This window comes from Dysidea avara, chromosome 4, assembly GCF_963678975.1.
Source record: "Dysidea avara chromosome 4, odDysAvar1.4, whole genome shotgun sequence".
Classification (NCBI taxonomy): domain Eukaryota; kingdom Metazoa; phylum Porifera; class Demospongiae; order Dictyoceratida; family Dysideidae; genus Dysidea; species Dysidea avara.
The window spans coordinates 13008259-13025613 of record NC_089275.1 but is presented as its reverse complement, the minus strand read 5'-3'; the positions used below and the strand labels follow the sequence as shown (position 1 = coordinate 13025613).

Below are 17355 nucleotides of genomic sequence, written 5' to 3'. Positions count from 1 at the left end.
CAATTCTTACAATTTCACAATTGAGGAACTCCTCCCAGCTGATCACTCCCTGTACTCAGCAGCTACAGGTTCTCCACTAGAATACTGTACCATCTTCAACACATACCCCATCTTGTCTCTGACCTATGAGAACAATAGGTGACTAACTAGAGTGGAACAACATCAAAAATGGATACCATCACAATTTGTATTACAGTGTAGCATGTGTACAATAATTTCACATCTTGCCAAAACTAGCCCATTCTGTCTTATACATACAAACCCATTATGGCAGTAGCTGCCATATGGCAACATGGCATTATAAATCATGTAGGAAATAAAATCTAGCTTCGCTATAAACTGTTTAGTGCGTGTAATAGTAAGATTTGCTAGTGCTAAAGCAGACACACCCATAGGGGTCCCGTTTCTGGGATAACTGGATCCTTCCCGGACTAGTGCGCATTTGTATGTAATAGCTTAATGTGTAACCTTTCACAATAGGCGAATTAAATCATACTTCGAGTTGACATGGCATGGTGGTCACGAGTGCAGATACACATGCACAACAGCAAAAATGGGACAAATCACAAAGAAACCAGCTGTGGAATGGATCGCACTGTAAGTAAACTGTATCAAATAGTTATTTGGAGTGTAAGGCACCTTAGTAGATAGTTGAGATTCTGTTGTTTGTTTGGGCTGGTTTTTACCAATGTTTAGACTTTGCAGAGTAATATCTTCATTGCGGTTAGTATTACGTAAACAAAAACAACACAATTGAGTTAATTATTTCATAACGAGTATTTAGATGTATGGTTACTAAGTAGTTCTGTGTATGGTAAGGATAATATGGTACATTTCAGTGATTCGGCTAGTAGTCACCAGGAATTCAGCTGGCAATCGGATAAATTATACATATCATTCAAACACAGTTATACACTATAGCTTTGTTGTGCCAGGACGAAATATACAATATCTTACTGTAATTTGTAACATTACAAATTCTACATTTCATACAACTACATACAAAACACAAGCACATTTACTTACTACAGCCTCTGTAGTGGAGATGTATGTGAAATAATGACAACTGTATACTACACTACACAACACACAATACAAAACAGCCTATGGCTACTGTGCTAGCACAATCACTTCAACCCAGTAAACCATCACTGGGACACCTGTGACCTACTCAGCTGCTGTGAGTTAGTGTAGACAAATCCTCTTGGGGCAGACACGAAAGTGTGTACCATGTCTCACAGGTGAAGGTGTGAGTATCCAAGTCTCACCTGGACAATTCTTCACCCATAATTAAGACACAGACTTGGAATTTACTTAATGCTGGGCACCAAGCATAAATACACACACACACACACACACACACACACACACACACACACACACACACACACACACACACACACACACACACACACGCACGCACACAAACACTACACACCTACACTGTTGGTTGGTTACACACCCACTTCAAGTCCTCCAGCCTACAGTATAAAACAGATCACAATCACATCATGGGTACATTTCATAATAGCTAAAGTAACATATTTACCCACAGTATCTTTATTAAATTGTGTTACTACTGTTGGCTCTACCCTTTAGAGTAAGCAGCTGGGACATTTACAGCATAAAATTTCCATCTGATCTCCTTATACTACTTTTAGGTCATTGAATTTGCACAACTTTATAAGCATGCGTGTGTGTGTGTGTGTATGGTGTGTGTGGCATGCGTGTGTGTGTGTGGTATGTGTGTGGCATGCGTGTGTGTGTGTGGTGTGTGTGTGTGCGTGTGCGTGTGTGTGTGCATGAGATCACATTATGTGACAAGCAATGTGAGTGCTCTAATTGCCTGTTCTCATTGTAAAGGAATGTTTCAAATGCTCCAGGATATGGCAAGGCACAAGTGATTGACAACCAGAAGGATATGAAGATTTATTGACTTAGTATACCATGAGGCAGAAGGAAACCACCATATGTGACCGGATATGCAAAAACCCAACATAATGGTGCAAGCCTAAATTTTCAGTATAAGCCATTGATTGCAATGGGCACAATATTTGCATAATTAAAAAAAATTTGTAAAATTTTTAAACGCTTTGTTCTTTGTGAAGAAAAGGTGTAACGATAAAAACCTGGATATCATCTTATTCGCGTACTCAAGAGGAGTTCAAATCTTTGTTTCGTTGCAGTAGACTAAAGCATACGTAAGTTAAGGGAGTTTGTTTATGTCATGTCGAAACGATTGTACGTGATCAATTTTTCTTCACTGATTTCGTCTCTGTATGCAGTGAAGAATGGTAATAGAAGACAAAACTTACCCAGTAATGGACTCCCCTATTCATGGCGAACACAATGGTGCAAGTTGAAACTCTTTACTCCATCGCGTTTGTAAGTTACAGCCATTTTAGTACACGCATGTAATTTATTTTCCCAATACTTGCTGTACAAATTGATCTTTCTGTTGCTGCTACTTTGTAGGGCTGTAACTCCAAAAGTTGTTGGCATACAAGGCTAAAACTCCGCCAGAGTATACAGTTGGCTAAGTAGATTATAAATATTCAATAATAAAGAATTTGAAAAATGTGCAGGGTTATTGCAGATCCGGTCACATATAATGATGGTCTATTATCCAGGTCCAGACGTGTGAGCATACATACACACGGACGTATGCATGCATGAGCATAGTCACATACACTGTATAAAAGTACACATGTGGTTCAGATAGCATAAACATCCCAAAGTGTGTCACATTGTTATTGGAACCCATAGTAGTGATTTACTGAGTAAAGTGACAAGTGTATGGCTAAATTACAACCAATCAACTTGTCTGTTCTTAATATCACAGGTGGTCTATATACAGGGGTTACCAATATAGTGCTAGTCAAATAGACTATCTCTGTAATGTGAGTATGTATATCAGTAGGATGGTGCTCCAAACACAGATACTGCTATTAAGCCAGGTCTGAGGTACCTGAGCACCACTCAGGTACTATAGTCAGTACAAACAATCTTCCTGGAGTAGGACTAGTAACCTACTGGAGGACTGTGCCATGTACCATGGAATGCAATACCATGCACTGAGCAAGACACTGATTGTATGAAATCATTTTAGTTACACAAAACTTGAATTACTGCACAGCAAACAACAACAATCATGTCGCTAACAATTTGCTCCAAAGTGACACCAACATGTAAACAACATTGTTCAGTGCTTGTTGGTTGTTAGTCAGTCAAACAAAAATTCTAAATGGGACTCAGATTAATAGGAAATTTATACCACAGATCATGAAAGATATGCATACATGCTTGCCAACAACTGGCTTACAGATGGAATAATCCCCATCCCTATGCTTTGGAGAGAATACTGGGGGAGTCTCAAGTGAAGCAAATATTAATCAGACACTGGCTTGATCATGGCTATGCTAGAATTACATCAGACACATCATGTTTTAGCTCGATCAGTACCTTATAGCGGAAAATTTTGGCAGGAGAAAATTTTGGCAAATTGATCATTGGCAGAAATTGGCGAATATTATTTTGGCGAATGCATGACATTAATTTTCCCATGCAATATTAACCTGACAGCATTGGCAGCGACGAAGTTTTGTGATGTCTGCGGATGAAGTACTGCAGTTTAATGCCTCTTATTTGAATCGACGTGCTCTTATGCAAATAGCTAGCTGTAATAAAAACATGTACTAGCTTGCTAAGTCTGTAATCAAGACTGGAACGCGTGTGGTAAGTAAGGCAAGGCATGGGTACTGAGCTGAATCGCTCGAGCTGATGCTTGAGCTGTTAGTCTAAAACCATACTGTATTCAATGTGACTAGCTGTAACCAATATTCACTCACTGATGAACAGCGTTAGAAAAATGGCGAGTAAAATTTTGGCGAATCCATGCATAATCACCAAATTTTCTGCTATACGGTATTAGCAAGAGTTCATAATAAATTATATATATATATACATGCACTCTTGGTATTAGTGATTGTGATGGTTCATTATTGTGTCAATAGCCAGTAAACAGCTGATCCAGATCTGTCATTATAGGATTTTGATGAGTGATGATGTGTCTATGCTAATACGTTTGATCACATGAAGGCAAATCACTTTTAATTGTAGGAATTTATTTTCTAAGAACAGCAGGTCTTGGGAATCTATTTTCAAAGAGAAGAGCCTCTTCAAAATATTTGAACATATGTGAAAAGCCCTTTGAAAATCACAAGCTGTTTACTTGTAATGTACACTAGTACACAGTACAGTCAACTACAGGATAGTTGGATAGTAAAGTGTGTACTTTACTATAACATACAGTACCCAGCCTTGAATCTCTTCCTGAGCTAAGACATCACAAACCAATTTGGACAAGGATAAAATTATATTAGTGCACGTGTCTGTATGTGTACAATCAATGTGGTTTCTGAAACACCAATGCACACACACACACACACACACACTACACAAAGGAGGTGTCATTCCAATAGACACTGTACGACTGAGGTCAAAGCCGGTCATGATAGCTTTTTGATTTTGACCATGGCAAGTTTCATCAAAAATATATTTGTTTCTATGATGTTATGGTCCCATCTGTTTTGCTATACATTTGTACATCCCTTACTCATGCAGCTTTGACCATAGATAATACATGACATGTGGATTGGAAACATTTCTATAGTGACGTCATGGGCCATCCAAGTGTCCACATATCTTTTTGGTGCAAAAACTTTATAGCTTCTACAGGTGGAACATTTTGCTGACCTTGGAACCTGCAAATTAGTGTTTGTTGTTTACAGCTAGATTACTTACCACCTGCACTAATTGGAGGCTGGACAGTAGGGACACTGGCTACTAGTAAACTACAGCATCAGACAATTCAGGTTTAAAGGTGAAATGTGACCTGATCTTGAAAAACCTACCTTTTTGGCACATTGATCAATTTTCTGTTTTATAGTTTAAATAAGGTACTGGGTACTCATCTATCTTGTGTCAAAATTTCAGCTTAATATCTTTAAGCATTCCTGAGATATGGCCAATTTTCTCTCCTGTACATTACAAACTAACTTTTATAGTAATGTATTGAGTTCTGTGAGTGATTAAGGGTGACAAATGGTGACAAATCACTCTGTTAACCAATAATTCCGTTTTTACCATCCAGAATACTTTAAAAGACATTTCTGATAGTTAAATGAAATATTTTTGGTACATTTCTGCAATTAAATCCCATGTATTATTGTCTAAGACTAAGTTTTAGCCATTCCAGCACCTGAACAAATCACCCAATTTGTAAGTTAATTGTTGTCCCACGCATGTGAAATTACTACATGGTCTGATATAATCATCCATATCTCCTAAGAAAAAGAAGCTATGGTTGTGAAACTTCATAGCAAGAAGGTTTAATAGTTGCTTTATCCAAATGCGCAAAAAAAAATTAATATTGAAAAAATTGTTGAAATTTTTCAATTGAGTTTTCCCAAAAAGTTTGCTTGTGCCCAAAAGGTAGGTTTTCCAAGATCCGGTCACAAATATGGTGTTTCAGAACAATTGTGCAAATTTCCTGAAGAAGTAGAAAGTGTAGCATTGTTCACTATTTCTATAAAAAAACAAAAAACAAATAGAAAACAGGTACTACTTTATGTAATCGTTTAGTTCAAGCTAAGGCCACTTCATCTAAATCTTTTGTTTCTCGGACTGAAACTAGTTGAAAAGTGGGTCGGTCGGTAGGTAGGTATAATTAAAATAATAATAGGTGGTAATAATTTTTTTAAACTGAAGTTATGGCAACACGTGTAACTACAGCGTTTGATTGAGTTCGATGACAAACTATTAGTTATGGTTAGTACGTCTAAATGATCAAACGTCCATCCAAAGTCTGTTTTTACAACTCTTGTATTAACCAAGCTTGCCCCATGCATAGCAGATATGGATGGCCAACTCACGCGATCGAACACATGATCTTTAAAAATGAACAAAAACATTTCATTTACAAATTTTATGGGTCGGTCGGGCCCGAGAAACAAGTAATTTAGTTGAAGTGGCCAAAGCAATACTGTGGCATAAAATATATTTCAATGTATCACACATTTCTTTGGTGGCTGTGTAAATGAGGTGCATGACAAGAAGTTGGTTAATAGTACTGTTGCTGAAATACAACTGTATTAGCTGAAGTGTACCTGCCATTGTCAAATGAATTTCTCCCAGTACACAATGTAAAACAACAAACAATGTAAAAGGAATGTCCACGTCTTTAAACTGGCCTTCAAATAAGCGGGAGAAGGCAGCAGAAGAGATAGCCAAAAAGCTCAAACCAGCCAGCCAATACATTGTACATATTGGAGCACTGCAACAAGGTTAGGTAAATAACGTATATAGTACGTGTAAATAATTTAACACACATTTCCAGTCCATAGGAACACATACATTATCTATGCTTGGACCATGCTGGGTTAACAGCTTGACCATTGTCATTCATGTAGAATTCATTGAACTATCGCTTTGATGGCGGTTGCAGATTTAAATATTGTATAGTGGCTACTGGAGGGATACCCCGTTGATACACTACACACACTCACCATAATGGCATACTGAAGTGATATACGCCACTAACTCAAGATACAGAAATGGCTCCAGTCCCAACTTTATCAACAACTTAGCAGCTCTCATCATGTCCCCCATAATAACTGCCATGTCCAGGTTTTCCGCTCTACACCCCCAAGGCTGGGTGATCAGTCAGAAGTTTTCTTAAATACAGCAGCATTGACCAGCTGAGGCTGGTCCTAACGACGTATATCCGTCTAAAACAGATAAGCGAAATATTTTTTAGGCACACTGTCATGACTGTATGTACGCTTACAGTGTATTCAACCATCCGCTATGGCGGGACATCCACAGGTGACGAGTTTTAGAAGTGCTAGGGTGCCATGTGCCAGCACAGATAATATGGTGCCAGCTGCTAGGTACATAATCAGATAATAGACGCGTCCACAACTAGACTCTAATTGTTTCATCCTTTAATTACAGAAAAAAATGTCGGTGAAAGGTGTGGCTGCTTCGTGATTGATACCGATTGCAGTAAGTTGATGTGTTAAGTGTATAGTCTAAGTATTGCTAGCGTTAGTGTGGGGCTCGTAACATTTGAATGGTTTAGATTAATGGGTGATGATTTAATCCATGTCAAAACATACCGTATTAGGATTTGTCAAATGAAGCCATAAAACATTTTGACACTGAATTTTATCCTTATTTTTTTAGGAATTATACATCAAAACAACCTAAACATAGTCTATATCATTTTAACAGCCTTAGCTTGGCTGAACTGGTCAATAGACTCTTTCCAAAACCACGCCCACTTTTCGGCCGCCATTTGAATGGGGCTATCATGCCATGCGCATGCAGGCCTCTCAACCTGGAAGCAGATCTGGTTGTGAGAAAGCCAGCCACCCACCCCCATGCAGCTGTGAAGCCTACCATCTTTATGATGGGGCTCATGCACATACATTTGTTTTAACAAAAAAATCGTTAAGAAGGCACAACTAGCTAGCTATGTGAGTGCAATACTGCTGTTTACCGCAGCTTATAATATCTCTATGCTACAGTGTAGCCTACTCTACGACAAGAACCTACTACCTTTGCTCCATCGTTGGATCACGTGATGAAATTCTTTCAACTAATGATGCACTAGTTCAGCAATAATTCGTTATCGAAATCACCTCACATTTCTTGAGTAATCAGTATCCAGCAGTGGATTCGGTGTTCAGCACAGATTCTCCGGACAATGCACCTCACCAGTGACCTCACAACAACTGAAACTAAGCAATAAACATTTGTAATAATACCAATGGTAGGATTTCACCTTATTTCTCACCTTAAATGTGTGCTGAGGCTTTTTCCAAAGGTTCTCACCTTTGAGTTTAAACTGTTTGGCAGCGTATTCATTCGTGACACAGTCAAAAACATAGAAAACCGCCTTCTAATTAATGATCACGTGATATCTGGTACAGACGTTTTGGGCCTTGAATCAAGGAGATTTAGCGTGTCTTAGGAAATTTTGTTGAAAATCGTGAGAAATCTTGAGATCAGCAAGCGGTCGTGACATCAAAGCTGAAATCGTGTGTCTCACGACCAAATCGTGTGTCTCACGACCAAATCGTGTGTCTCACGACCAAATCGTGTGTCTCACGACCAAATCGTGATAGTTGAGAGGTCTGCGCATGGCGTGTTCTCCAGCGTATTCAGTCTTTGCAGCGAAGTTGTTTCGTTTTTCTTTCGTGTATTTTAAAGAAAAGAAGTAGGAAAAGGAAACCACGGATGCTTCTGACGAAATTTAAGACGATGGCCATGATGCTAGCAAGTGTAATTTCCACTCTCCATGGCTTTGTTACGAGCATAAATTGTTACCGTGACAATCGTTGTGAGTAAGGACAAGGAGTGGAATGTACAGACTGTAGATACTACTTTTTGTGAAGTTTCAATCTGGCAGATCGATTCAGTGTAACCCATCTGGTCTTACTAAGGATAGGGATGGAGACGGGAGCTCATGTAGTCCGGAGCTCCTGATAATACAGATGCTGAGTTGTGTTGTAAACTAAATTTCTGAGACAGAGACAACCTCAAATGATTTGAGGTGAAACAGCTACCGCAGCAAACAGTATAGTGGGTACATCATTTCAGATAACATGGCTTGTCAAATAACTAAGGCATTGTAGCTATAGTGTGCCATGATTGGTTAACCGTGCATTTGTAGAACTGGTAAATCACATTTCCATGTACGCAGCTTATATATGTGGCATGATCACCTTATGTGACAATTATTATACATACAGTGATGTATATTTGTGAAAGTGAAAGTTTCATACATTAGTATGTGTCTTCCAGTACAGTGGTGGCTGATTAACTAGACTCAGTTACTAGTACTACAGACAAAGTCTAATCAGACTGAACCGTTTAGAGATCATTTCTCTCTCAGAATGGATACCCACATTGTACAAATTCTAACCATATAATGTCACTCAGTGTTAAGTTCAATCTAAAGAGATATCCAGTGATGTCATCCTTGATACATTACCATGTAGGCCTTAAAAACATTTTGATGAGAAAACACTCTGCTGGTATTATATTCTTTGATAATATGACTTGCTATTGATAATCAGGGAGCTTGCATGAGTCAGTATGACCAACATTATAATATTATACTTGTAGCAGATTTGTGAAGTGTAGTATTTGATAGTTGTATAGCACACATTTTAATCTGACATGTATCTAGCAGTCACACGTGAATGTTGTACTATACAGTGAAAATACTTGGATCTCATTGGCCACAATTCTTTTCATATGGAGCACTAGGTGTGATCGCATAAACACTGGCTTGGGATCAACTGAACAGAATACAAATGGGACCATGAAAAAGTGTCTTTAGTAGAGAGGTGTCCTAATTTCTTGAGAGTTTAAATGTGTGTAAATACAAATGGGAGTACTGGCAAACACTTTTTAGGTTATTGGTACCACTGTAGTAGATTGTACTTCCACTTCAACAATTGTCCAGTGGAGTGCGGTGCTTGGCCGGTATCCGGGTGGCCTGCAGATCAAAGTCAGGCTAGGGATGGATTTTTTTTCAAACCCCTTCTAGGTATTTGTCCCATTTCACTTTAGTCAACGATTTTTGTCTACGTTCCTTGGCTCATGGTAAACACCTCGTACAGGCTTTGCCTGCAGTGTTCGTCCTCCAGTGCATAACTGGTAAAGCAGATAACAAAATAAACAACTGTAAAAGTACCATATAAGAAACCAAAGTTTGTTGATTCTGAAACTGTTTTATAATGAATCTGAACTGAGTATATACATGTGAATTAAAATTTTGACTATATATATATTCAATAACCACATTACTATCATGGTAGCTACTTGTATATTAGTAACTGGCTGAAACATCATATAAGCTAAGGACCCAAGTGAATTATATTAACCATTTATACTCCTCACTGACTCTTGTACTGTTAATAATGACTGTAGCGGCAGCTGATCATGCAAACTTAATTGTATGGGCTGACAAAACCTCCGACAAAGCAATTACTGTTGTTGACTGCTGTCGATGTCTCATTCCTTGTTCAGCCACAATAACCAGCTGCCTTTAACCAGAAACACTAATTCTGCCACCCTGAAGGTATTGATGGGTTGTCCCTCAACAATATGGCTCTAGGCTGTTCAAGCTGCTGCTAACACCACATTTCAATGGAGTGCAATTGAGATTATTTACCGTGGCCCCATTCAAAATGGCGGAAAGGTGTTGCCATAGCAATGACATACTTTTGGAAAGAGTCTATTGAAAAACCTCATCGACAGCCATTTTCCCTTCCCTATTATACAAAATACATGTATTTTACACAATGATACAAAACGCAATAGTACAAGTATTAGCACTCATAATCTCTACAGCAAAATATACACATCAAAAGTAAGCCCTTGAATTGCTCTAAAATGCCTCCCAAACTTTTGTTGTACTATTACCACAGTACCATTTATCACAAGTATAAGAATAGCAAAGTGCCATATAGGCAAGCGGTTGCTCGCGAAGGAGCATGTTTGGTTGCACCACCACTTGAGCGCAACTTGAGCACAACTAATAAAAGTACAGCTGTACAACATATTTATACACAAATAGGAAAATAACCTAAGGTGCTGTGTGTGCATGAGTTCATGTAGCTACAAGCTCTGAGGTAGTTGCTGAGTGTAGTGAGCTGGTCACTGATGCAAGTACTGTGTCAGGGTTGATAGTTCAGTGAACTGCTGAGTGAGCTGGGTCAATCACTGGCCGCTGCAAGAAAAAATTAGGAATTTTAAGTTAGAGTAGGAACAGTGTATAGTGCTGCAATAAAAAGTACTGAAACAAGCTGGATTGGAGTAGTACGTAATGTCCAAATACTGTAAAACAATAAGGCCACTCCAAATAAATTCTCTGTTTCCCGTCCTGGACTCAAGCATATTTTCATGCGGGTGGGTGGTCCATTTCCATTATTTCATTATAATGATTGGCTAGCTTTTCAAGCCATTATTTGCCTAGCACAGCCAGCCAAAAAGGCTGCATAAAAGCATGCTTAAGCTTGTTCCTTCCTTTGTAAGTTGCAAAAATAACACAAACGTGAAGTTTGTGCTGACTTGATAGCACTGCTGACATGTGAGCTGACACTGTTTCAAGAGAGCCTATCAGTATGCTAGAATAACTGGAAATAATGGAAGAATACAGAATAATGGAATATTTAGGCAGTAACCAGATGGGGGCGGTGGACGGGAAACAGAGAATTTATTTGGAGTGGCCTAAGAAGTGAATATCCCTACTGTGCTACACTCAGTGCACAGTAGGGATCAGGCCCGTACCCAGGGGGGGTTGAGGGGTTCGGTCAAACCCCTATTTTAAAGTGGAAGTTTTATTTTTACTGTAAAACGATCTTTTCAACTGTAATCTGTGCTTTAGCATTCAATACATGCCTTCCATGGCTTCCTCCAGCTGAACTGCATGTGGCTTCCCGAGGCATTAACCATAGCACTTCGAGGTTATCTGTGTAAATAGAAACCACTTTAATGATGCATGAATACAGACAGTGGTTTTGTCTCTATCGCTAAGGCTTCTATTATTCTACTTGCAGTATCAAACGTTATGGTTGTACCGTTTAAGTAGGAATCCAGGTGAAATTTGTGTGCCGCCCAAAATTCCGCCTTTAAAAATCATCTTAGAGATATCTTACGAGACGAAAATCACCTTTACAAAGTAGTACTAGTCAATATAGTACATAAAAAAGCATTAAATGCAACAAAATGCTTACAGGTGGCTGGATATAAATGTTTTAAAAATCGCCAAACTCGAATTTTAGCCTCACTGCCTCACTCACTGATCCCAGTCGCAAGCCTAGAGCCCAAACGAAGCAGCGCACGGCCACTATTTTATGCCACAATAACAAACTCACCAGTGGGATGTGTCTTTTGGGGTTCCGACAAGTGCGTGCCCTCTGCGCCTTGTCTTTTCTTTTATCTTCAATCAGGCTGCTTGTCTTCTTCTTCATCCAACGAAACCACATCGAGGGGGTAGTGCTAAAAGCCGGAACGGAATGGAACGGAACCAATTGGGGCGCGCGCCAAGTAGAAAAATTGTTTGAGACGGATTTTACATTGTTTCCAACTGCCACACAGTAACTAGAATTGTGCTAGAGTTCATTTCCTTCTACTTATATGCAAGCTAGAAATCGCGCTCTCGAAGTTTCTATTTAATGCCCGCCACGTAGCATGTTGTGCTCTTACCAATCCATCAAATCAGGTTCTGTTTAATCCTGATGTAGAATTGCTTCCTTATCATTCTAAAGGGTAAACTACTGTAGTATTTTCATGTTATAGTCGTGTTCAACTCTTTAATAACAGCGAGGATGGTTTTCTGAAGTCTGCCAGCATGGGCACTGAATAATTTACAAGAGTTAACCACAGTGTATGTTAGTGGCTGTGAATCATATGCTTACAGTGCTTACAAAATAGTGTAGCAGGTTAAATGATCATTTTTCAGCGTAGCTAATTGCAAAACGCTTTCGTGCAGTGGGCATTAAGTAGAAACTTCGAGCGAACGATATCTAGCATGCCTACAAGTAGAAGAAAACTAACTTCAGCACAATCCTAGTCACTATGTCGTAATGGTAAGAAACGGTGTACAATCTGCGAAAACGATTTATTAACTTGGCGTGTGCTCCGTTCCATTCCGTTCCGGCTTTTAGCACTACCCATATCGAGGCATTAATTTTCCGTATCAACACTTTCTTTAAACAGCATAATAGATGCCACAAGATTATTTAAGGCGCTTAGACTACGCTACTGTATGGAGGAATAGATTATAATCCTCACTGATATAATCTATGACGGAGGGTACTGTACAGAGGTACTGGTACTAGATAGCTTCACGATAGGTCACGAGATCACACCCATTCTTCATTCTATGCATTATCGATCTATCAATTGAAACCATGATGACACACTCCTTTTGCACTAGCTGTATTTCAGTGACCACACACCTTCAATTTGGGAGGCTGACTTGACATACTCTATAATCGATCGAAACCACGCCCCTTTTGGGGCAAGTGCACATCTTGCAGGCTGCCTCGAGATACTCTAACACAGCAGTCATCCTAATAGAACAGTCACATGTTTATAACTAGCTGTATGCCTTAACAAAAAACTAAACAAACTAGTATATTAAAAATTATAAATTTAAAAATAAAGTAGGAATCCAAGCGATAAAAAGTAGTGAAAAACAGAGAACAACAATGGTAGCTATTACAGCATAGGTTGGTGGGAAATTCTTACTTTGGCATTGAACGTAAAATAATGGCTATATCATGCCAAAGTAGGGATTTCCCACCGAGCTATGCTGTAATAGCTACCATTGCTCTTCTCTTGTTTCACTACTTTTTATCGCTTGGATTTCTACTTTATTTTTAAATTTTTAATATACTAGCCTTAATAAGGCCATCCATAACCACTTTGCACTGAGAGTTACTATACACATATTTCAAGTAATTCCAATCGTAATTTGTTAAATATTTTCTAATAAGAGCCCGGAATAGCAATAATAAACACCAGACTGGATGGACACTGTGACTGATAGACTGTTAACATGAAAACAACTGACAGACTCCCAGCACACACTTGACACCTTAGAATTCATATTATTGAATGCAACAAGCCAGGCTTACTTGTGTTTATAGTATTATAAGCTTATTATGGTTATCATCCATGTTTGGACAATGGTGAAAAGGTTTAGCTTATAGCTCAAATGAATGACCTTTAGAAATGATGCATTAGTGTGTGATGGGCCCATGTTGAGAGGAATTTGTGTCAACACAATAATGTATGAGAAGTTTTTAATTAGTGAATACATTTCTGCATTTAAGCAATTTGAGGCTATTCTCAGGACATTGAATATTAAGCCTTTCTCAGTGTCTGCACCACCAGACCCCCGCATCTGGAATTGCCTACCGCTTCAATTTAGAACCCCCCATTTGAAATTCCTGCGAATGGGCCTGGGGATATTCACTTCTTATTGTTTTACAGTATTTGGACATTACGTATTACTCCGATCCAGCTTATTTCGGTACTATTTATTGCAGCACTATACACTGCCCCTACTCTAATTTAAAATTCCTAATTTTTTCTTATATTTGTTTGTGAAGTTTTTTGCAAGCTCATAACCACTAAATAGCCTGCTTTTCACAAAATTAGTCACAATATTTTAAAAGAGTTAATCACAGCACGATTATAATAGATTATAACTCATATAATAACAACCGATCAGTGGGCGTGGCTCTACATAAGCCTGTATATAATAATGGATGTGGATTCATGCATACCTATGGACTGGGGAATGGGGGTGGCTACTATATATCTACAGACAGTAATCGTGGCTAGCATATGTCTACAGACAGTAATTTACGTTAGTTTACGTTACGTTGATTAGTTTATTAGCATAACTTCTCTGATAAAAAGTTAACCAATTGACATAGTATACAATATATGACACCAAGATTAGACACAAATGAAGTGGAAAATTTAATTGTAATAATTGCAAGATGTGATAAGTATTGTCTATGTGATGATGTTACAAAGGCTAAATAACTGTATGCAACAATTGAATTGCGAGCACTTGATTAGGTGATATTGTTGATCCATTGAAGTATTTCCCAACCCTAATGTCATACAGTAGATGTTGTCAAATCTGATTGGTCATTGATCGGTTGCATACATCACTGTCAGCCATTACTTACCAATCCATAGTGGTCAGTGGACACGAATATGGGATACCAGTTTCCAATGATCGAAATTGTACTACTTCTGAGTTTTTGGCCTCAGCCAAATTATTGTTTACACTACATAGTGTTGCCTGTAGGATTCAATTGTTTGTTATTCTAGTCAAAATAATTATTTGATCATGAATATTAAAATGTGGTTCAACCCTTGTAGAAAATTTGTACATAATGTACTGTACTGTAAGCATAATACCTGTAGTAGTAGTAGTCATCAAGTTACAGATCCTTCACTTTGATGAAAGTTCAAATTTTGAGTGTGGTAATGCATTTTTTTACTTTTCTCAAGAAATTTAGTATTTAATTCATATAACTTTAAGCAAACTTGGATAACATAAACCCATCCACAAGTTTGCAGTTGTTTCTTATTTACTTTGTTACAATTACATATCTTCTGTAGAACACAGTAACAGATGTGGTGATAGACATAGCACTATAACTGAGATGGCCTCAGGAAAGCCAAATGGTGAGATGTCAGTATATTTGTAGATTAAATCTAAACCAAAACAACCAAGCTATAAAAAAAGAGTGCGGCCCTCAAAAAGGCCAGGATGAAAAAGATGTGAAATCCAAGATGGCGGCCAAGAAATGGTTGTGATGGTAGGTTAACGGCAAAAAAAATTAATTACAACAATTCAGGTGAATTTGCATTGCCTCCTCCACTAGGATTCGGCACTAAATTCACCTGAATTGTCGTAATTAAAATTTTTGCCATTAACCTACCATCACAGCCATTTCTTGGCCGCCACCTTGGATTTCACATCTTTTTTCATCCTGGCCTTTTTAAGGGCCGCACTCTTTTTTTACAGCTTGGCTGTTTTGGTTTAGATATCACTTCTTTTTGCATTGCAAGCCACATAGCTTGCCATTAACTGGCTTTGGTGCTTCCTTTTAACATGTTTTTTTTTCTTTTCTGCAGGAATTTTTGAACAAAGGAAGAAATGTTGTTTACAGTTTTCTGTCTATGTGTATATTTAACCAATGAAAGATAATCATACTGTAGGTAATAAGGTGACTTCTTATACATGACTGAACTGTAGCTGAAACTCCCATTGTTTGTAGCTGAACTCTTTTCAGAGTGACTTGTTTCTAGCTGAACTCTCTACATGGTGATTTGTTTCCAACACATATTTCTACATGGTGATTTGTTTGTAGCTGATCCCTATAAGGTAACTTGTATCTAGCTGATATCTCTACAGGGTGACTTGTTTGTAGCTGATCTCTCTACAGCGTGATTTGTTTGTAACTGAACTCTCTACAAGGTAACTTCTTCTATTTGATCTCTCTACAGGGTGACTTGTTTGTAGCTGAACTTTCAACTTGATAGTTTCTTTGTAGCTGAATTCTCTACAAGGTAACTTCTTCTAGCTGATCTTTCTACAGATTGACTTGTTTGTAGTTGAACTTTCTACATGATGGTTTCTTTATAGCTGAACTCTCTACAAGATAACTTCTTCTAGCTGATATTTCTACAGGGCGATTTATTTGTAGCTGAATTCTCTACAGGGTGGTTTGTTTGCAGCTGAACTCTCTACACGGTGGTTCTGTGTAGCTGAACTCTCTACAAGGTGATTCATATAGCTGAACTATCTACACAGTGATCTTTTCGTAGCTGAACTCTCTACAATATGATTTGTTTCTAGCTGATCTCTCTATAGGGTAACTACAATGTAACTTCTTGTAGTTGATCTCTCTACTGGGTGACTTGTGTCTAGTTGTACACTCTACAAAGTGATTTGTTTATAGCTGAATACTCTACAGGGTGATTTTTTGTAGCCAAACTCTCTGCAGAGTGATTTGTTTGTAGCTGAACTCTGGTTTCTTTGTAGCTGATGTCGCTACAGGTGACTTGTTTCTAGCTGATTTCTCTACAGGATGGTTTCTTTGTAGCTGAACTCTCTACGTGGTGATTTTTTCTAGCTGAACTCTCTCTAGGGTGATCACTTCACAGCTGAACCCTATACAAGGTGGCTTCTTCTATCTGATCTCTCTACAGTGTGATCTGTTTGCAGCTGAACTCTCTACATGTTAACGTTTTCTAGCTGAGCTCTCTCTTATTTCTAGCTGATCTCTCTACAGAGTAACTTTTTAGTAAAGCTGAAGTTTTTACATGGTGGATTTTTGGTTGTTAATTTCTCTGCACAAAGACTTGTTTGTAGCAGAACTTCTACAGAGTGAATTGTTTGTAGCTGAACTCTCTACAGGGTGATGACTTGTTTATAGCTGAACTCTCTTCAGTGTGATTAGTACTTGTAATGTTCTGAATCACTACAGCAATATGTTTGTAGCTGAACTCTCTATAGGGTGACTTGCTTCTTGCTGAACTGTCTATAAGATTAACTGTTTGCAGCTGAACTCCCTACAATAACTTGTAATGTAGTATAATTCTATAATGAAGTAAATAAATTAGCTGAATGCTCTATTAGGGTGACTAGAGTATCTCGATCTCGCATTTGCTACACGGAGTTGGCTTTCAAATCATAACTCGGTGGTTTGTAATCCGATTCTTCTGTACTACTGCAAGGACTTT

At 38.3% G+C, this 17355-nt stretch overlaps 2 protein-coding genes across 2 annotated transcripts in view; one reads left to right on the top strand and one right to left on the bottom strand.

Moving 5' to 3' along the window:
- LOC136253064 (long-chain-fatty-acid--CoA ligase ACSBG2-like) overlaps nt 1-17355 on the bottom strand; it is a 205277-nt gene that overhangs the window by 5910 nt on the left and 182012 nt on the right. The window lies entirely within an intron of this gene.
- The window catches only part of LOC136253057 (uncharacterized), a 126767-nt gene continuing 116407 nt past the window's right edge, over nt 6996-17355 (top strand). Inside the window, exons 1-2 of the mRNA XM_066045647.1 lie at nt 6996-7065; nt 15226-15291. Coding sequence (XP_065901719.1) covers nt 15270-15291 — 22 coding nt within the window. The 5' untranslated portion in view covers nt 6996-7065; nt 15226-15269. The remainder of the gene's footprint in view (nt 7066-15225; nt 15292-17355) is intronic.